Here is a 22,687-nt window from a genome sequence, read left to right on the forward strand (position 1 = left end):
TGTGTCTGAAAGCCTTTAAAAATACCCTTGTATTAATATTGATGTCTAGGAAAACATCTTAATTGTTTTTAACAATCTGTCTAGATAAAAAAAAAAAAATAGGTGTGGATTTTTCTTTTATAAAATTTTATATCAACATAGCTAGAGCAATATTTTTAGTTACCTATACTGACTGAGGAAACCAATATCACACACTACAAGAAATGTATATATAGTGGTTGCCTTTCTAATTCAACAAAATTCAAATGAGGAATGAAATCTATAATTAAAAGCTGATGTCCAAAATAAGGTAAAATAAAATATAGGTCTGATAATGTGTTAAACAAAAGTTCAAATTCTTAACCTAGTTATGTATACCAGAACAGTTAGACCACATCAGGCTATGAAAACACTTTGTAACCTTAAACTCCTGAACGATGTTTTCATGATTTTTAAATAACAGTGGTACATTTGAAAAGAATATTTACCCAGTGAGTTGTTTGCTATTGCTTTGAACGTGAATGTTGTAATGATGAAAAGTACCACAGTAACAATACCATATTGCTGGTGATTATGTTCCTCCACAAGGAATGTTTCATTTTATTTGTGCCCAACAGAGAAAGTGTTTTCATACAAAAAGGTCTAAAACTAAATGCCAGGTCAAAATCTTAAACTCCATTTTTCTCCAGTGCTATGTTATCATAATTTCTATACAACACACAGGAAAAAGTAAAACATGCTTTCCAGCAAGCAACAACAAAGCAGCAAGTAATATCGACAAAAGGAAAAAAACGAACATAAGAATGTGTGTAAAATAATCCAAATGATCGCTATTGATCCTGAAATGAAAGCTACACTGCTGTTTTCAATTCGAGTCTATATGGTCCAAATTCAAACTTTAGGCCAAGTGTATATCCACAAAGGATTTAAACAGGTAAATGTTGAATGGACAAATTTGATCTACGAATCTTGTCTAACACAAATTCCATCTATGCAAGGGTATATATACAGTGTACATAATGACATTTCAGAATGTTTTTACAATCTGCATCCATCCAAAAAAGCAGGTAAGCACAGCCCTGCTATAAGGTAAATATTTAAATGAAGTAGAAAATCCACCAACTAAAGTGCGTCTGCTGAATAAATCCTAACAAACTCTATTACAGCTGTTTGTGGAAGCAATACAAGAACTTTCTAAATGACAACTGTAATACCAAATATCAATACTAAACAAGGAACTTTAGAAGAAACTAAGTATAGTTTTAAAACTCTTTTGCTAGGAGCTCATATCATGTAGATACAGTATAACCATGATTTTACAAACCACCTTGTTAAGATTTCAGATAATCAAAAGGTTATAACATAGGAAATCACTGCCATTACATAGACAGAGTCAATGAATACAGTTTATAATGAGCAATTTTAATGTAGCAGTGGCATAATAAAATGAATTAAAACTACCCAGATTTTATTTATAAAAAAACTATTATTGCACATTTTTTCTTGTGGGAGCTGTTCCAGATTACTAGCTGAAATTTACTTTCTTTACCAGCTATAACAGAGCGTTCCAAATGCATCGACTGTTTCAACTGTTGGTATTTTTATCTCCTGGTTATAGGCCTCCTAAGTGCTGTGTCAATTGCAATGCCCTCCTCTCTGAGGTCACCACAGCCCTCATTATCTTCATCATAGTTCATCCACTCTTCAATTTCAGCAGACAGGATACTGATGCATATCCACTCTTCAGTTTCAGCAGAAAGGATACTGATGCATATCCACTCTTCAGTTTCAGCAGAAAGAATACCGATGCACATGATAAGTTGCTGGATGTCTGCAGTCACCTCATTCCACTGTGTGTATAAGATTTACCTGCTACAATGTTGGGAGGATAAAGTCAATTCATCCCAGAATCAAGTCCCCTATTGCAAATCCAACCATGCCTCTGTTAAACCATAGCAGACATGTTTCACAATAAGTTAGCCGATGATTGCCATCAGGATTAACTGTTCATTTTCATTTGAGAGCACAATGGATAGGAACTTGCTGTGGGATATTTGTTTCAGTGTTGTTAAGATATCTAGAACTATCGGTTGCATCTTGGTAAGTGACTAACTGGAATAAAGATTTGACTGTTTGAACATCTGAGTCTTATCAAGAAGCAGGAGAATAGAAAGGGAGGTTTTAAACCACTGAGATGCACTTTTGCTGAAGGTATAAAATCTTGAACAAACCAATTGTAAAAAATTGAAGGATGAAATTCGTGTTGCTTTGGGCAGAGGTAGTTATTGGTAGTTGGTTGCCATTAATGTTCTTAAAGCATCTTTTCTGATCATAAGTAGTTTGACCATATGAATGCAGACCACAATGATACAACTTAAAACAGCTAGACAGTAATTTTTCCTTTGGATAAATTCCTTTGGCTTTGGAATCTCTCACAGTTCGTTGCAGATACCATGTCTTTTAGTAACATTTACATCTCTTCTCTCACCTTTCAGAGATATGAGAATATGCAGCTTTAATATACAGCATTGATTACTTGCAGCTACTCAGGATTCAGGTAACTTTGTGGCTACAGCACATTATAAAATAGCAAATAATTAGAATATAATTTAATCTTAGTTGGTGTAGGGCCTTGACCACAATTTGTAATAATCAGTATTATCATATAATCTGAGTTAGTAAAATCAGGGTTATACTGTAACAAAAAGCTAGGGAGGAGTTATACAATCAGGATTACAGAGAACATTTTCTCTAACTTTATGTTTATCATGATTTTTCTTACTTGGTGAGAATTAAATCCGTCATTTTTCTGGTCTTTTGGCAAAAATTACAAATGCAGGGAATACTGTAACACAGTCTCTTGAAAACTTGCATTTTCTAGTCAGCTCATTCAGTGTCTGGTACACATTTATTGCACATCTGTATTCTCTGGAATACAATACTACATAACAGGACATTGTTAGAAAACCATGATGAGCTGCAAAATCACAGATTTTGATTTCACTATAAGATCTGAAATCTGTCTGCAAGATTAAAATGTTCCTTATAACAAGAATTGCAGACGATAGTCAAATCACAATGCATCTGTCATACGATTATTCAGTATCATGTATAAAATATCAGGAAATTTCACTTGCCCTTTATCAATACAAATCTATTACGGAACAATAAAGATTTTTCATGCAAAATCTTCATAATGTTGTATACCACTTTGGAATAATTTATGGCAAGTGTTAAAAGAGTATTAATCATTTCTCAAAATGGAAAGAAAATAAAAATTTTAAAAAGGGACTTAACTTAATAAAAGTTCGATGTCCTGTTAGGTTACAACAGAAATAAGTTAAATGTTATCACTGTATTTTAATCTTCATGAAATAATATCTGCTCAGTTACTTCCCTAATAGATGCTACATTTTAAAGAACAAAGGAAAATCTCAGTAGGCATCGTATGCAATTTTTTGTTCAAGTAAGTTATTTCTCTCGATAGTACGTCAAGTATGCCTTTAAGGATTCAGGTAATGGTAGACTCAGAACTTTTTCTCTGAGTAGATTTCGGGGTGGCTCTTCTGGTTTCAAGACTTCACTGTGTTCTTTCTCTTCCTCCTCTTTGCTGTCATCGTCCATCTTTTCATCTTCCTCACTGTCTAGAGAGTGAGGAATGAGCTGATTGCCTACAAACACATAGGTGTTAGGTTTGCGCCTACGGCATCTCCTCCGTTTTCGCTTTGGTGGTGCTTTTTGTGGGATACCCTTAGCCTGCATCTCATCATTTATGAAGTTTCGAAGAGTACGTCGAATATAAATACGAGCCAAGTCCTGTAGGCTCCTAACAGCACAAGCAGCTTAAAAAAAAAGAATAAATATTATTTTCATTGTTTGAACTTGTGTGGCAAATATCTTGTCAAATACAGAAACTTCACATTAAAGTATTGCAAAAGGGATTACTTGAACAAGGGTTTAGAGGAGAGGGGTAGGGGAAAAGTCAAACGTTAGGTTTGTCCAGAAGAAACTGTGAAATTTAAAAAATATCTGGAACTTATTGTAGACTGGTTTTGTTTCCATAAACCAAAAGTCAATCTTTCTAAATCTGAAGCCTTTGGGTGGTCAGGAAAGATTATATTCCTACAGTGATTCCTACTATGCTAGGTACACCTATTTCAATTAAGCAAGTAATTACAGCTCTAGGAGTCAAGTTGGACTCCAAGTTGAGTACATCCCAGCAAATTTCCTCCTTGGTTCAATCTCTGTTTTCTTTCTCAAATACATGCAGTGACTGCAACCTTCTTAGAGCACCAAAATATATGTCTTTTGGTTGATGCCCTAGACTTATCTAGAATTGATAACTGAAATATTCTGTACCTTGGCTAGGTCTATGATCCAGTTAAAGTGGTTGCAGCTTCTGCAAAACAATGCAGCCAAAGTGATCTTTGACTTGGGGAAATTTGATCATGTTTTCCCTGTTTTGCAGACACTGCATTATTTACCTGTGTTCAGTAGCATCAAGTTTATAATCTTGCTTGGTTTTCTGAGCTTATTTTAAGGACCAGTCAGCTTATTTGGCCGATTTTCTTATCTCCTATTCTCCAGTGAAAATTTTACGTTCCTCTCAGCAGGAGTTAGTACAAATTCCATTTTCTCCTGTGCTTAGACTAAAGGGAACATGGTTCTCTACATTCAGCTTTCAAACCCAGTGTTTTATGGAATTCTCTGCTCTCTGAAATCCCTGCTGAACTAGATTATTTAAAATTCAGGAAGCTAATCAAATCTTGGTTATTTGACCAACCTTTCAAAGCAGCTGATTTCACCATGTGAAAAGAATCTTGACTTATTAATATACCATTTGGTTTCATGAGTTTTTTGTTTTTTTTTACCAATCCTATGGTTTAATCTTCAATAATGGTTTCTTTTTTTTTCTGTATTATCAGCTGTGTATATTTTATGCTGTTTTACTTATCTGTTTTGGATTATGTGCTATTTATATTATTTGCTTTAATATCCACTTGTTTCTTTGGATTACCTGCAATATATCAAATAAAATACTACTACTAATAATAATAATACAGAGGTCCATATTCAAAAGCATTTAGCCAGATAACTCATAAGTTTGCCCAAATCTTCATTTAGCTGGCTCTTATACAGTTAAATTCGAGCCGGCTAGAATTTAGCTGGCTAAGACCTAGATTTATCAAAATGCGGTAAGTATTTCATGCGATAGCAAATGGGGCGTGGTTTATGCAAATATTCAGTTTATCACATTTTGCGAAGAGCTAAGTTAGTGCAAATTGCAATAACATCATCAGACTGTGTGATAGGTGCCGGACCTGTTGTAATTCCTGCATGAGAGAGAGAGAGAGAGAGTGAGAGAGACTGGCCATAATGTCATCTCCCTAGATGACATTATGACCATCTCCCTAGATGACATTATGGCCAATTTTAGATCGCTCTCACCTTTTCTATAATCTCTTACAAGTTAGCCCTGTTATTTGCCCTGTTATTTGTAACCTCTTGTTCGATGTAATTTCCAACTTTGGTTCTATGTAAACCAACGTGATATGTACCAGTACATGAACATCGGTATATAAAAGCCTTTAAATAAATAAATAAATAAATAAATAGGTATTTGTATCCCTATGGTAGGCCCACCTAGTAACTCGAGATGAGGTTTAGGTATTAGTGTAGGGGGATAGGGGCCACTTTGACATTCAAAGTGAGACGTATGAACAGAACAGTGGTCTCTTGTGAAGATTTGATGACCTTCGGAGTGAGGAAACTCACTCCAAGATGAGATTTGGGCAATGTTCTCTCACCCTAGCTTGATGGACTCTCTACCTGGGTAACATCAAGCTAGGTGGAGAGAACATTGCCCAAATCTCATCTTGGAGTGAGTTTCCTCACTCCGAAGGTCATCAAATCTTCACAAGAGACCATGTTCTGTTTGTACGTCTCACTTTGGATGTCAAAGTGGCCCCTAACCCCCTACACTAATACCTAAACCTCACCTCGAGTTACTAGGTGGGCCTACCATAGGGATACAAATACCTATCTAGGAAGAGGACATTATGGCCAGTGTCTGTCTCTCTCTCTCCCTCCCTCCCTCCCTCCCTCCGTGTCCCCCCCCGGAGCTTCAATTCACCTGAAATAGGCCTTGCGGGAGACATCACAAAAGGCAATAAAACCTTACCGCCCGGTCACGGCAGCTATCGCACAGCTTAACGCCATCCAAAAAGGTGTAGTTAAAATCAGCGTTAAGTCTGTGCAATAGCTCTTCACAGACAGGCTAACCCAGCCCACTCCCCGCCCTTAACTCCTCCTATTTTCCAAATTTGCATCGCACCATACGATATGGTGCTATCGCATGCGTTAAACACGTTTTCGCATGCGGTAAGCCTTTAACGCATGCGAAAAAGCCTTAGCGCATTTTGATAAATGACCCCCTAATTTAGGGACGGCCCAAGGGCATAACTTGGAGGAGTTGAGTTAGCCAGTTACATTAGCCGGCTAACTCAGACATTCAGAGTTACCTGGATTTCTTAGCCAGCTAAGTCTGGTCAGGCCAAAGAGCTGTCCTAAACTTAGGTGGCTATAGTTAGCCAGCTAACCAAGATAGCTGGCTATATTCAATACCAAGATAGGGGCGGAGTCGGCACTGGAAGAGGAGGAATCGGGGCATACGCGGTGGAAACTTCACTGGCAGCGAAAAAGTAAGGCTCCTTATCGTCGCCAGTACAGCGCCCAATAGCACAACCTTTCACGGTGGCGCTACTGGATGCGAAAGCCAGCAGCGATAACACCACGGTGGTACGATCGCAGCAGGCTTTCGCAGGCTCGCCCCCCCCCCCACCCCCCGTTACCGCGGGATTCAGAGAGGTGCGTGAAGATAGAAAATCCAGCCCTAAGTTTGCCAGCTGGACTGTATCTGAATATGGACCTCAAAATGTCTTGAGTTCTCTTAGGCTCCACGCTATTAGTTTGATATAGGAAAATAAATCAACTGAATGTTATTCCAGAAGACCAAAATGGTGAGTTTGCCAAAAACAAATCAATAAAAAGGAACTGAAAAGGTCCAGCATAGGCCATGGCATGTCACTTGCCATTTTCTCTAAACTGATAAAGCAAATGTTGCTTACCTGTAACAGGTGTTCTCACAGGACAGCAGGATGTTAGTCCTCACATATGGGTGACATCAGTGGATGGAGCCCTGTTACAGAAAACTTTTCTGTCAAAGTTTCTATAAAGCTTTGACTGACACTGGCACACTGAGTGCACTGAGCATGCTCAGCCTGCAATTAACCCTGTGACCACAGGTGTCTCCCCTCAGTCTCATCTTATAGCAAAAAGCACAAGCAAAACTAAAATAATAAAACGTATGTAGACCCAACTTCGCAGGGTGGCAGGTGGGTTTCGTGAGGACTAACATCCTGTTGTTATGTGAGAACACCTGTTACAGGTAAGCAACATTTGCTTTCTCACAGGACAAGCAGGATGGTAGTCCTCATATATGGGTGCCTGAGAGTGCACCAAATACACCCAAAGACGTGCAAAAGGCACAACGATGGGGGTGGAATTTGGTAAGGAGGGGATTCTGAAACCCTTACCGGGTTGGTGGAAGGATGTTGGATAGTTAAACCGAAAAGAAGATGAGTAGACGGACTGGCCAAACATGGAAGCATGCCGGCCAGTCTTACCTAAGCAATAATGGGCTGCAAAGGTATGGAGAGAGCTCCAGGTCGTAGCCTTACAAATACGTACAAGCAGCACCAGCCAAAGGTGAGCTATTGAGGCTGGTTCGGCCCTAACAGAGTGTGGTTACACACGGTGTTGTAGTGAAATGCCTGCTTGTTGGTAGGAAAAAGAGATACAGACCGTCAATTAGGAGGAAAAGGTCTGTTTGCCCACTGGAACTCGAGCTTGGCTTTTGCCACAGAAGGAAAGAGTTAGGTGTAATTCCTATGGAGTGTAGTGTGGTCTAGATAGAATGCAAGTGCACTTTTACATTCCAAGGAGTGGAAAACCCTCTCGCCCTGGTGAGAGAGAGGTGTTGGGAAAAAGTGAGCAGAGTATATTCTACCTTAAGAAGGATATGAAGTTGAATATGTAAGATCACTTGGTCATGGAGGAACGCAGGGTCGGGTGAGTATGTAACAAGGTGTGGAACTCACTGACCCTGTCGGCAGAAGTGATGACTACGAGGGAAAGAATTTCCCATGCCAGACTGTTAAGTGAGAGGAATGGAAAGGCTCGAACGGGGAACGTATTAGTCTTGTAAGCACTAAATATAGGCCCTATTCCGTAACCAGTAAAAATAGAGGCGGCTTAATCAGTGGATAATCCATGGTAAGCCGACTCAGAAGGGGTTAACCGTTAATCGGATATCCCCACTCCCAAGAGGTATGCCAATTGGAACAGAGGTGTACCCATGTGGAGGATATCTGGGGAGCATATTCTGAGGGACTAAGAGAAAAGAGTGGTGTAGGAAAAAAAGGGGGTAATACCCTTTTGTATACGCCAATTGGTAAATCATGCCATTTTGAATGGTAAGATTTATGTGTGGAAGGTTTTTGTGACGCTACCAGTACCTGAGAACATCAGTGAGTCCATGGTATCAGATTGACCTGTGAGAAGGCGAATTGGTTACTGGTGTGATAGATTGAGAAGTATGGGAAAGCATACTGGTCTCGGCAAGGACATGGGTGTGAGAAACAGTGAACCCTGTCCCGGTGCAGCATAATAAGAGTGCTGGCTATGAGAGGCATCAAAAGAGACACATATAAGAGGTCTTTGTTGCAGCAAAGGCGTCCATGGGAACTTATTCGAGACATGTGTAGGGAGTAGAATCTGTCCACCATACGGTTCGATTCAGACACAGAAGGCAAGGTCGGTTGACTTCAGCGCTAGAAGATTTTTCTCGCTACACATGTAGTCCGAGACCATCCAAGAGGATGGAAACCTATATGGAGAAGGTCTGCTAGTGCGTTCAGTAAGTCTGTTAGATAAGAGGCCCGGGGATGCATGGAGTGAGCAAGGGCCAAGGGTAGAGCTGCGCAACTTCCTAGCAGAGCAGCTAAGAGGTTGTGCGTGCTTGTGTGTTGGAAATACCACATTGTCACTATGCTGTCTGTCTGTATGTACAAAGGTTTGTTGTAGAGGCAACATTGTAAGGCATAAAGGCATAACTCATGGCTCGAAGCTCCAGGAAGTTGATGTGAAACTCTGCATGGAGCGGAATAGACGCATATTGGGTTGAGAAGATGTTAGTTCAAACTCTGCAACCCTGAGTAAATGCAAGCATGAGCAGGACCAGCCTAGGTTTTGGTTCTAGATCTGCAATAAGGATCAGGGACGAAAGCGGTTGAATAGCTTAGAATCACTAATAACTGAAATTTCACTGAATCTTACTCACAGCAAATCTGGACCTATAAGTAAAGTGCATGGTGAAAAAATCCCGTGGCCCAGCAATGAAAGAATTGAGGGGCTGAGGTTATATTGTATGCGCGCAGAGACATATAGGAATTTGTCAGAATGTCTGTGAGTTTGTTGGACAGGAAGTTCGTTGTGACTGTGGTGTCCAGAAGTGTTCTATATGGGATTTATGGTAGTTAACAGCAATCCCAGGTAGTAGATTTATAGTGAGTCGTGAAGAAGATAGAGCTCCTTGCTTGGATTGACTGTTGTTATGCAGCTGTCCATGCAAGGAAAAGCGTGAATGATGTTTTACTCCATAGAAAAACAGCAGTCACTGCTAGTGATTTGATGAAATACCCAAGTTGCTGAAGCTGGAGCAACCAGCAGAGCTTGGGATTGTAATATTGTTGACTCACCATGAAGCACATAGAAAGATTAGAGGAGAGAGGCAACCTACTTACTGCGATATGGAAGTATGGTGACGAGAGACAGCATTTTACCTGTCCCTTCTGAAGAAAGTTGATATTTCTGAGATCCAGAATGGGCGAAGAGTAACTACTGTCTGTTGAAAGAAAGAATAGTGAGAGTAAAACGCCCCCCTCCCCCCTGCGCTTTGTAGCGTCCGGGGGACTGTACCCTGAACTTTGGTACCAAATGGGGTGGCCACTCTGATATCCAGCAAGTTGAGAGACCAGGAGGTGTCCAACTGGCGGGGCTGATGTAATCTGGATATCATGTAATCTCCCACGGGAGCGTGAGTTGCAAAAGTCTTACCCGCATTTCTGTGTGCTGTACAAGAAAACGTCAAGACCTGTCACCAGGCCTCGAGGTGGATTTGCAATTGAGGATGGATCTTGTGTCTAGCAGATCAGCAAATGCATCTGGGATTTCGGTCCTTAATTAGGAACCAGAAGCCAGAGTATTAATCAGTACAGAGTCCCGTTGCTGACAACGGGAGGATGTCCTGATTTAATCCCAAATGATTGGTAGAGAGGTTCTCTTAGTATTGTGTCCGACATAACTGGCAATAGCGATATGTGACACTAATACGGCTCTTGGAAGACAAGACGACCTAGAACCTTTCGAACCATATGGCCCGATTTAGAGAACAGGTCTCAATGGGATTGTCGGTGAAGCACGATTAGAGTACTTACCATCCGTCGTGGATCGCAGAAGGACGAGCCGGTGAAGATAAATGGCTCTGTGGATTTCAGGAGGCATCGAGGGACAGCCTGAAGGACGTAAACGTCCGACTCAACTCTGTAACCTGTTATAGTAGCGCAGGTACAGAGGAGACAGGCTGAGCTTGTCTGGCGCTACCACAGTAATTTGTGGAGGGTCAGAACCCCGCACCAGTATCGGTGGGGGACGCCTTGGGTACAGGGGAGCCATGACTCATGAACCCAGCCCTCTGTGCAGCAGCTCGATGTATCATGACGCCAATGCAGAATTCCTCGGAACTCGGTCCGGTGATTCTGGAGCACCGAGGACTGCCAGCACTGTGTGGAACAGTGGCAGTAGAGATGTTGCTCGGCCTGGACATTCTCCAGCACAGAGTAGGATAGCACCGATGTCTTGGATGGTGAATGAGGATGGACTGTCAGCATGCCTGCACAGCTCCTGGCACTATGTAGTGTCATAGGCTGATATAGGGCTTAGTTAAGAACCCGAATCATGGAGCACTGTGTTTAGGCAAGGGCATTGCGTGTAGGTGCTGTCAGTATTGACGGTATCAATGGTGACATAGAAGCGGCCTCGAGGGTATCGTCAAAAATATAGATGAAAAAATGCCGATGGCCCGGGCATAGCAACGATAACAGTGATGGAGGCACCGACGGCACTGGCGTAGGTATCGGTGGAAACAATGTGGCACTGAAGAATCGAATAGACATCGATGGCATCGGAAATTGATACCGGCATCGACAGAATCGATGGCCGCATCGATAGGAACAACAAAGGACACCGATGGAAATGACGTGGGCATCGGTGGCATGGCCACGGGCATTGACAGCATGGCCACGGGCGTCGACAGCATCAATGGCACCGACATGGGCATCGATGGCATCGACAATGGCATCGACGACACCAAGGTGTGCATCGATAACATCGATGGAAAAATCAGCGCCATGGATGAAAACATTGATGGCACTGAAAGAATCGATGTGCGAATCGATGCATCGACGGACCGCGGGGGGGGGGGGGGGGGGGAGGGGTGTCGATGGGGTAACCGTGGAAGTCCCTATCCCACTAGCGCTAATAACCAGGCAGAGGGTCACAGGAGGACACACGCAGGCTATGTGGGGCTAACTGTGAAAACATAGGGAGAGAGAAGGCTGAAATTCGGTTGGTAGGCCAGGGAAACTGTAGTGAGGTGACAGGAACCGACCGAAAAACAGGGCATAGTACTCACCGAGCGTCGATTAAATGTACGCGAAGGGAGACCCGTGCAGGGAAAAAGTGTTTGTGAAGTACAAGTTTAAGTGTTTACGTGAGGAAAAATTGGGAGAATTTTTCACAGAGCTCCTAAGCGCTATGCTTACTGCAGAGCAGAAAATAAATACTGAGGGGAGACACCTATGGTCACAGGGATAATTGCAGGCTGAGCATGCTCAGTGCACTCAGTGTGCCAGTGTCAGTCAAAGCTTTATAGAAACTTTGACAGAAAAGTTTTCTGTATCAAGGCTCCGTCCACTGACGTCGCCCATACGTGAGGACTACCATCCTGCTTGTCCTGAGAGAAAACTGTTTTTAATAGCTATTTTCCTTACTGACTTGGTGAAACATTGTCCTTTTTCCCTTTGATCCCTTAAGTGCTTCTAATTGCTGCAGACTTCAGTTTTACAATACACAGGTAGTACAATTTTCTACAAGTTGTGACACATTTAGAAAAATTTTTGTGGAGCACAGTTTTAAATCCTGAAGGTCTAGAAAGATCTGTTTCTGACACAAATTTTGGTATAATTTTAAATATTACATATATCCATAATACCCAGTATAAGGAATCTCTAATAAATTAAAAGAGAGATTCCAAATGAGTTGGAATTTGTAAATGATTGAAAAAAACATTTGGAAAGTGAACTAATGCACATTAGTATGTTGTCAAAGAAATGTAGAAAGCAAGTTTGCTTACCATAAATGGGGTTCTCCATAGACAATAGGATGAATTAGCCATGATATGTGGGTGACATCATTTGATGGTGCTGAACTGACTCTTCTCTCCTATCTCATAGAGCTTTTGCTCTACTGAGCATGCATGGGAATTCCCCCGCAAGCGTTGCCTCATGAGCTCCTCAGTTGACTTTAGAGCTTAGTTTCAGCTTGTTAATCTACTCTCCAGGGAGGCAGGCAGATATTAAGCATGGATAATTCATCCTGCTGTCTACAGAGAGCTCTACCTGTGGTAAGCAAACTTGCTTTGCCCAATTAACAAGCAGGATGAATTAACCATGACACATGGGGAGTACCAAGCTAAAGGCTGTAGCCATGTACTTACTGAAAAAGCAACCCAACTCCATCACTGAGAGTAGACTATTGAATGAACAGGCTATACAAAACTGTATGCCAAACGTTACTGCCACTTCTTGATATGAAGGCAGTCCAGAGAAGGGCGACCAAAAAGGTGGATGGTCTACATAAAATGACTTATGAGGAGAGGTTGAAGAACTTAAATATGTACACCCTGGAGGAGAGGAGGATCAGGGGTGATATGATACAGACTTTCAGATACTTGAAAGGTTTTAATGATCCATGGTCAACAACAAACCTTTTGCGTTGGAAAAAAATCAGTAGAACTAGGGGCCACGATTTGAAGCTCCTGGGAGGAAGACTCAGAACCTATGTCAGGAAGTATTTCTTCATGGAAAGGGTGATGGATGCCTGGAATGCCCCTCCGGAGGAAGTGGTGAAGGCAAAAACTATGAAGGATTTCAAAGGGGCATGGGATAAACACTGTGGATTCATAAAGACTAAAGGATGGGAATAAAGAAAAGAGCCATGGGAGTGGATTACTGGAGTGGAGGCTAGTACCTGGTGATTACTACCCTTACTCAATAAGCCTTTGCATGGTTAATGCAACTCCAACATTGCTCTCTGCTTCAATGGCAAGGGGAAATGTGGAAAAGAAGATTTGCATTCAGATAACAACCAACAAGGACTGCACTTCATGATATGGGTAAAATAAGTGGGGAGGTAGCATGCTTATTATGGCGGTTACTATCCTAAACCAATTAAGCCTGATACATCACTTTGAATGCATATACAACATTGTTCTCTGCTTCTATGGCAGGGTGAAATGTGGAAAAGAGGATTTACATTCAGACAAAAACCAACAAGGCATTGATCTGTGCAGTCTGGATAAACAAGCCTCGGGGTAACTTGCTTGATGCGGCGGTTACTACCCTTAACCATTAAGTTTTATGCTCACCTTTGATGCAACTCCAACATTACTCTCTGCATCAATGACAGGGGATGGCAGGAAATTTGAATCTAACAGTTACCAACAAGGGCACTGAACTTGGTGGTTGATGAAACAGATAAGTATAGGGAAATAAGTGTGGAAGCTTGCTGGGCAGACTAGATGGGCCGATTGGTCTTTTTCTGCCGTCATTTCTATGTCTGTCCAGAAAGTAATGGGATGTGAATGTGTAAACTGATGACCAAGTTGCGGTTTTGCAAATGTCTTTGATAAGCACAGCTCACAAATGAGCCACTGAGGTAGCCATTGCTCTTACTTAAGCCTTGACAAGAGTCTGAAACATGGAGGACAGCCACAACAAATAGGCAATACAGTCTGCTAGCCAGTGGACAATGTGAACTTGGCAAATGCTGTTCCCAGTCAATTAAAATCATAAGAGATGAAAAGTGAGGCTCAATCGTGCGGCTGAGCTCTTTTCAAATAATAAGCTAAGGCATTCTTGTAGTCCAACAAATGTAGGGTATCCTCACCTTCATGTGGGCAATATGATGCTTGATTCAGATGAACAGTTTAAGCCACTTTTGGCAGAAATTTGAAGTGTGTGCAAAGCGCTACTTTGTTGTGGAAAAATGACATGAACGAAAGCCTGAAGCTCATTGACTCTCCTAGCTAACATAATTGAAACCTGAACACTTCAGGATAAAGAACTTCAAGGAAGTAGACTCTAAGGATCCTGTAATTTGGCGTCATGAGTTGTGCCATTACCATGGGTACTGGTGGTTGGCAACTTCAGATCTTATATGCCATAAGCCTTTCATAAACTTTGACACTATAGGAAGTATGAATATTGGTTTGCCATCCACTTGATCATAAGCCACAATGGCACAGAAATGCACTTTGATCAATGATGTATTAAGACTGCGGGAGGAGTGGGAGAACAGCTACTGAAACAACTTCTTTGGCTTGCATGCAAACGAGAAAACACAAGAATAGATGCCTGGATCTTTTTCAGTGTTTATTAAAACAGAGAAGTATTCATAAAATTTGCCCAACTCATGCCGAGTTTCGCGGCTCAAAAGCCGCTGCCTCAGGGGCTTGAACACTTCACAGTTGCAAGTAACACTCAGTGGTGCAATTTCATCCAATATACAATCATTGATTGTCAGCAATGCATAGAATAACTTTCGCACCGACATGCAGCATGTCGTCTCTGCTTTTATCATAAAAGTGTTACTTGCAACTGTTTTAATAAACACTGAAAAAGATCCAGGCATCTATACTTGTGTTTTTCCTGACGGCTATCATAGATCGCCTACCTCTGTGTTTTCTTTCATGCAAACAGGTCCAGGGACCTTACTTGACGCTATGATAACATTTTTTCCATTTAAAACTATAAGCTTTTCTAGTGGAAGGCTTCATGGCAGAGATTACAATATCCTCCACTTCCTTGGGTAATGACAGCGATGAGATTACTGAGCACTCAATATCCATGTCGTCAAGTTGACAGAGGAAAGGTTCGGATGACAAAGAGGACTCTCCTGCTGAGTTAATGTTGGATCAGATCCTAGTGGGATCGCAGGGCTGACTAACAATGGGATGAAGTAAAAGAACCACACCTGTCTGGACCATGCTGGTGAAATGAGGATCAAGCACACCTGATCCTTCAGCACTTTTTGTACTATTCTGACCACCAATGGAAGTGGTGAAAAAGCATACAGTAGATCTATATTCCATTTGAGCAGAAAAGCTTCAAAGCAAGCTGGACTTCCTTTGAAGAAAGCAGCAGTATCTTTCCACTTTACTTTGTCCTCTGATGCAAACAGATAGATTGAAGGAAGACCCAAGAGACTGAATGACCTATTTGCCACTGTTTGATCTAGTGACCATCCTGGAGGAAGAAACACTCTATTGAGGTCTCCCAAATTATCAGGGACTCCTGGCAGATGGTCCAAGATGCTATGGTCCCTTGTTTGTTCATGTGAAACATTGTTACTTGATTGTTGGATTGGTATTTTCTTTCCCTAAATAAGATGTGAAAATTTTCAAAGCAAGTCTGATAGCTGTCTGATAGCTCATATCTCGAAAAAATTGATCTGAAATTATTTTATTGACATCCAGATTCCATCCACCACTAGTGTTACTTCATGAGGTAGAAGCTGAAGGGGGAGCTCCATTCTCTATGGTGTCTGGACCTTGCCACAACTGGAAGAACCCCTTTGTCTCTGCTGTGACCATCGCTGGGAACAACAAGGGTTCGAGCTGCTTAACCCACTGAGCATGGAGACCCTCATTGGAGAATCCACATGTTGGGGGGGGGGGGGGGCATGGGGACCACATGTACCACTATTACCATATGACCTTTGGTCTGGACTTGATCTTCCTGCAGCAGGCACTGGATCAAGGTTCAAAGGCAGAGTACTCATTCTAATGGAAGAAATGATCTCCCCCCCTCACAGAGTCTATCCATGTCCCTTAATTCTTTAGGAGGGCACAATATTCAATTTGGTGAAGTTGACAATGAATCCCAGTGACTAAAGAAGCTAGATCATTTTGTACAGGAAGTTCAATCTCCTTGCCTGAGGGCTTGTCAGTAACCAGTCATTCAGATAGGGAAAGACACAGATTCCCCGACAATGAAGGTGTGCTGCTACTACCACTAGGCACTTTGTGAAGACCTTTGGGGCTGCTGAGAGCCTGAAAGGGAAAACTTGTATTACAAAATGGAGGTTTTGTCAATGGGAGTGATGTATAGGTATGTGAGCATGTGCATCTTGCAGGTTCAGGGCACACATCCAGTCCTTTGTTTGAACGAAAGATGGGATGGTGTGGCAGGATTTCATTTAAACTTCTCCTATACCAAGTTCTTGTTCAGCCTTCATAAATTCAGGATGGATTTCAGTCCCACTGACTTCTTGGCAATAAGGAAATAGCAGGAGCAGTAAACCTTGTTATGGTGATTGGAAGGGAAAGGTTCTATTGCGCGCTGACTGAGAAGTGACTCCACCTCAAGATAGAGAGGAATCAAGTGAAAAATGAGAGCACTGAGAGGAGAGGATCACCTTGCTGGTGGCTGAAAGGAATCAGTAAGTTTTTGCTTGGGGCATTGTCTTTTTCAAAAGTATTGGGGCAAAGTTAACTCTTTGGGAATATTATTTAGTGTGTTTGTGCTTTTAATAGTCAGTAAGGCAGTGAATAAACAAATTAGACTATTTGTATTTTTAAATGGTCAGTCAGTAAGGCAGCTAGTAAGCAGTAGTTAGTGTGTTTATTTTTAAAAGTCTGTAAGGCAAATAGTAAGCAGAACTGAGTGTATTTAAAAAAAAATAAATAAAAGTAGCCAGAAGCTAGAAATAAGCTAGGAGCAGTATATACCTAAGTAAAAAGGTTGAAAAGTTCAGTTCAGTTACTCACCTTGGAAAGGTGTTGAGGTAGTGTGATTTGGTTTGAATAGGTACCAACATTTGTTAATCAAGAGAGCAGTGAGTCACTCTGGCTGACTAACTGAAGTTAGACTGCTGGCACTAACCTTTAAAAAGGAGATGGAGCAGCTTTTAAACTAGAACAAAGGGGAAAGCCAACAGTCGCTCAGCCGCGCATGGCTCGGAGAGAGGTATCTTCAAAGGATACTAATGATGCATTAGAATTAGGGCATCCCGACAGTGAGGTTCCAGTAATAAGAAAAGTAGTCCAAGTGCCTGTAACTAAAAACTCACCTGAGCTAAAAAATTCTAACTTATCCCTATCAATTAAAAAGCAGAATGAAAATACAAAAAAAAACAAACTTTGAAATGTTTCTATGCTAATGACAGAAGTCTAAGAAGTAAGATGGGAGAATTAGAATGTATAGCAGTGAATGATGACATAGACTTAATTGGCATCTCAGAGACATGATGGAAGGAGGACAACCAATGGGACAGTGCTATACTGGGGTACAAATTATATCGCAATGACAGAGAGGAGCACCTGGGAGGCGGTGTGGTGCTTTATGTCCGGGATGGCATAGAGTCCAACAGGATAAACATCCTGCATGAGACTAAATGCAAAATTGAATCTTTATGGGTAGAAATCCCTTGTGTCAGGGAAGACTATACTGATAGGAGTATACCACCGTCCATCTGGTCAAGATGGTGAGACGGACAGTGAAATGCTAAGAGAAATTAGGGAAGCTAACCAAATTGGTAGTGCGGTAATAATGGGAGACTTCAATTACCCCAATATTGACTGGGTAAATGTATCACCAGGACACGCTAGAGAGATAACATTCCTGGATGGAATAAATGATAGCTTTATGGAGCAATTGGTTCAGGAACCGATGAGAGAGGGAGCAATTTTAGATCTAATTCTCAGTGGAGCACAGGATTTGGTGAGAGAGGTAACGGTGGTGGGGCCGCTTGGCAATAGTGATCATAATATGATCAAATTTGAATTAATGACTGGAAGAGGAACAGTATGCAAAATCCATGGCTCTCGTGCTCAACTTTCAAAAGGGAAACTTTGATAAAATGAGAAAAATTGTAAGAAAAAACTGAAAGGAGCAGCTACAAAAGTAAAAAGTGTGCAAGAGGCGTGGTCACTGTTAAAAAATACCATTCTAGAAGCACAGTTCAGATGTATTCCACACATTAAGAAAGGTGGAAAAAGGCAAAACGATTACCGGCATGGTTAAAAGGGGAGGTGAAAGAAGCTATTTTAGCCAAAAGATCTTCATTCAAAAATTGGAAGAAGGATCCAACAGAAGAAGATAGGATAATGCATAAACGTTGGCAAGTTAAATGAAAGACATTGATAAGACAGGCTAAGAGAGAATTTGAAAAGATGTTGGCCATAGAGGCAAAAACTCACAGTATAAACTTTTTAAAATATATCCGAAGCAGAAAACCTGTGAGGGAGTCAGTTGGACAGTTAGATGATCGAGGGGTTAAAGGGGCACTTAGAGAAGATAAGGCCATCACGGAAAGATTAAATGATTTCTTTGCTTCGGTGTTTACTGAAGAGGATGTTGGGGAGGTACCCGTACTGGAGAAGGTTTTCATGGGTAATGATTCAGATGGACTGAATCAAATCACGGTGAACCTAGAAGATGTGGTAGACCTGACTGACAAACTGAAGAGTAGTAAACCACCTAGACCGGATGGTATATACCCCAGAGTTCTGAAGGAACTAAAAAATGAAATTTCAGACCTATTAGTAAAAATTTGTAATCTATCATTAAAATCATCCATTGTACCTGAAGGCTGGAGGATAGCTAATGTAACCCCAATATTTAAAAAGGGCTCCAGGGGCGATCCGGGAAACTACAGACCAGTTAGCCTGACTTCAGTGCCAGGAAAAATAGTGGAAAGTGTTCTAAACATCAAAATCACAGAACATATAGAAAGACATGGTTTTATGGAACAAAGTCAGCATGGCTTTACCCAAGGCAAGTCTTGCCTCAGAAATCTGCTTCACGTTTTTGAAGGAGTTAATAAACATGTGGATAGAGGTGAACCGGTAGATGTAGTATACTTGGGTTTTCAGAAGGCGTTTGACAAAGTTCCTCATGAGAGGCTTATAGGAAAAGTAAAAAGTCATGGGATAGGTGGTGATGTCCTTTCGTGGATTGCAAACTGGCTAAAAGACAGGAAACAGAGAGTAGGATTAAATGGACAATGTTCACAGTGGAAGGGAGTGGGCAGTGGTGTGCCTCAGGGATCTGTTTTGGGACCCTTACTTTTCAATATATTTATAAATGATCTGGAAATAAATACGATGAGTGAGATAATCAAATTTGCAGATGATACAAAATTGTTCAGAGTAGTTAAATCACAAGCAGATTGTGATAAACTGCAGGAAGACCTTGTGAGACTGGAAAATTGGGCATCCAAATGGCAGATGAAATTTAATGTGGATAAGTGCAAGGTGATGCATATTGGGAAAAATAACCCATGCTATAGTTACACAATGTTAGGTTGCATATTATTTATTTTATTTATTTATTTTAGATTTTTATATACCGGCATTCAAGACATCAGTCACATCATGCTGGTTGACATAAAACAGGGGTGCAAAGTAAACATAACTATAACAATGGTGCTGAAAAGGCAGTTACATATAACAAGGTGATAAGAACTTGGCTTAGAAGGAAGAGAAAGGACAGGTTATTAATTCACACAGTAAAACGATAGAAAATAAGGTCAACCATAGTGTAGATGGAGATTAGGGGTGGCTTGGAAGTATTAGATCAATTGGAGTCTGGGAAGGCTTGTATGAATATCCAGGTCTTTAGTCTTTTTTTGAAGGTTGAGATGCATGGTTGTATTCTGAGATTTGAGGGGATGGAGTTCCATAACGGTGGGATGGCTGTAGAGAAAGCTCGGTCTCTTAGTGTGCTGTGTCTGGTAGATTTGGGCAGTGGTACCTTAGGTGCTACAACCCAAGAAAGAGATCTAGGCGTCATAGTGGATAACACATTGAAATTGTCAGTTCAGTGTGCTGCGGCAGTCAAAAAAGCAAACAGAATGTTGGGAATTATTAGAAAGGGAATGGTGAATAAAACAGAAAATGTCATAATGCCTCTGTATCACTCCATGGTGAGACTGCACCTTGAATACTGTGTACAATTCTGGTCGCTGAATTTCAAAAAAGATATAATTGCGATGGAGAAGGTACAGAGAAGGGCTACGAAAATGATAAGGGGAATGGAACAGCTCCCGTATGAGGAAAGACTAAAGAGGTTAGGACTTTTCAGCTTGGAGAAGAGACGGCTGAGGGGGGATATGATAGAGGTGTTTAAAATCATGAGAGGTCTAGAACGGGTAGATGTGAATCGGTTAATTACTCTTTCGGATAATAGAAAGACTAGGGGGCACTCCATGAAGTTAGCATGTGGCACATTTAAAACTAATTGGAGAAAGTTCTTTTTTACTCAACGCACAATTAAACTCTGGAATTTGTTGCCAGAGGATGTGGTTAGTGCAGTTAGTATAGCTGTGTTTAAAAAAGGATTGGGTAAGTTCTTGGAGAAGTCCATTACCTGCTATTAATTAACATGGAATAGACCTAGTTTTTGGGTACTTGCCAGGTTCTTATGGCCTGAATTGGCCACTGTTGGAAACAGGATGCTGGGCTTGATGTACCCTTGGTCTGACCCAATATGGCATGTTCTTATGTTCTTATGTAATGCTACAGCTCTGCAGGGTGGAAAAAGTGCATATGGTAACCAGACTCCACAATTTTGGTGATCTTCCACCACTATTCCAAGTAAAGATGAATCTTCTCCCCTACTGGAGAGGTCAAAGCCTGAGAGTTGAGTCTAGTCAAAAATTAGGCCCAGGCTGGGCTGGGCTTGCTGCATTGTCTTCAATTGATGACTTTCACACTGATGTCCATGAACCAGAATTTGCTATTGTGGAACCACAAGTCATGCACAATATTGCTGGAACTGTTGGAATGTGTGTTTCCGGAAATAAGAGCACTTAAAAACAAATTAAGGATGCCTGGAAGACAATAGCTGCTCAGATCCCATCGAGAAAGACTGGACTGTGACATGCTGCTGGGCAAATTTGTCTCTGAGTTTGTCTGTGAACAGACTGTCCACAGAAGAGGGCACAACTATCAACTTATCATATATGTCCTTTTGCAGATTGCTGGCTCTCAGCCAAGCCTTTATGGGCTCCAATGGCCACTGCCAAAGATCTGGCTGTGGTATCAAAGATTTGTATACAGAGAGGAGATGACACACACATGCCTCTGCATTCTGAAAGGCTTGCTTATATTCCTCCTGCTCTCTGACAAGTGACTCCAATAGGGGCTTCACAATTGTGTACTTATCATACTATGTAGAACTGGTGTGCTGTGATGTAAGCATTGAGCATCAAGCTTTGAAAGACCTTTATCCCCAAAGTTATCCAACAGTCTAGGGTCCTTGCCCAGTGGGGAGTTGGCTCTGCCTGTGTCAATGCATATTTTACTACCACAGACTGATGCAATAACTAGTCTACCCCAAATACTGGGGTCTGCCGAACTCTATATTTAAGGTCCATTTTACAGGCCACTGGGAGGCAGGATGCTGGATTCTCCCAATTTCTTGTTTCTAAATCTCATAGGATCGTGTGTACTGGATTGTTGTGGGCTCGGCAAGAGGCAAGTATAGTGAATCTCATTTGGGGCCTCTTGCAATTGTATCCTGTCTCAAATGCATTGACAGGGCAGGGATTGATGATCCGTGCCGACCATCAATGTGGTAAACGGTTGCATTAGTTGAATTGAGGTTCCCATATACCAACTGTATTGACACTACCAACTTGTGAGTCAATGGCACAGAGTACCGATGTGTGAATGGTGCCTTATGCGACAACTGCACAGAAACCCGACCTGTGCTTCAACAACACCAACTGCACCACCAGCTCCAACACATGGTGTTTCTTTTTATGAGCTGATGAGTCCCTTGGGGCCTTTGAGGAACTTATGGACCCCTGTGCCTGGTACTTCTGCATATTGCTCGATCCCAAAGGGCTGGTGGATCTAAGGATCTACACCACGGCAGGGCGGACTTTGCTAGAGGAAAGCCTACTCAACTTGGCATGGAAGAAGCCAGAGAAGGCCCCACTTTGAGAGAACAAAATGACTCCAGCTTTCTACCAACCAGTGTAGCAATTCTATTTTACAGACCCTAGTCCTTTGGGTCTTCAGAGATATCTGTTTGTAATGGTAGCAATTAGATACAAATAACAGAAGTTGTGGTCATCAATAATGGACATCTTCCAACACACACAGTCTTTAAAGCTGCTGGGTGCGGTTTTCTACAAGCCAAATAGTTTTTTTTCACCTTTTTTTTTTATTTTTATAATTAGTACTCAAAAGTGCAGCTGAAGGGATGCAGATGCAGAGAGGCAACTCAGTTAACTGAGTTAA

The 22,687-nt window shown here is 41.5% G+C and overlaps 1 protein-coding gene across 6 annotated transcripts in view; it reads right to left on the minus strand.

Moving 5' to 3' along the window:
- Positions 1–550: 550 nt before the first annotated feature.
- The window catches only part of PCMTD1 (protein-L-isoaspartate (D-aspartate) O-methyltransferase domain containing 1), a 237,895-nt gene continuing 215,758 nt past the window's right edge, over positions 551–22,687 (minus strand). For all 6 annotated transcript variants that reach the window (XM_029591264.1, XM_029591263.1, XM_029591261.1 and 3 more), the window contains one exon: positions 551–3,821. In XM_029591264.1, coding sequence (XP_029447124.1) covers positions 3,451–3,821 — 371 coding nt within the window. In that variant the 3' untranslated portion in view covers positions 551–3,450. The remainder of the gene's footprint in view (positions 3,822–22,687) is intronic.

Source organism: Rhinatrema bivittatum, chromosome 2 (genome assembly GCF_901001135.1).
Source record: "Rhinatrema bivittatum chromosome 2, aRhiBiv1.1, whole genome shotgun sequence".
Classification (NCBI taxonomy): domain Eukaryota; kingdom Metazoa; phylum Chordata; class Amphibia; order Gymnophiona; family Rhinatrematidae; genus Rhinatrema; species Rhinatrema bivittatum.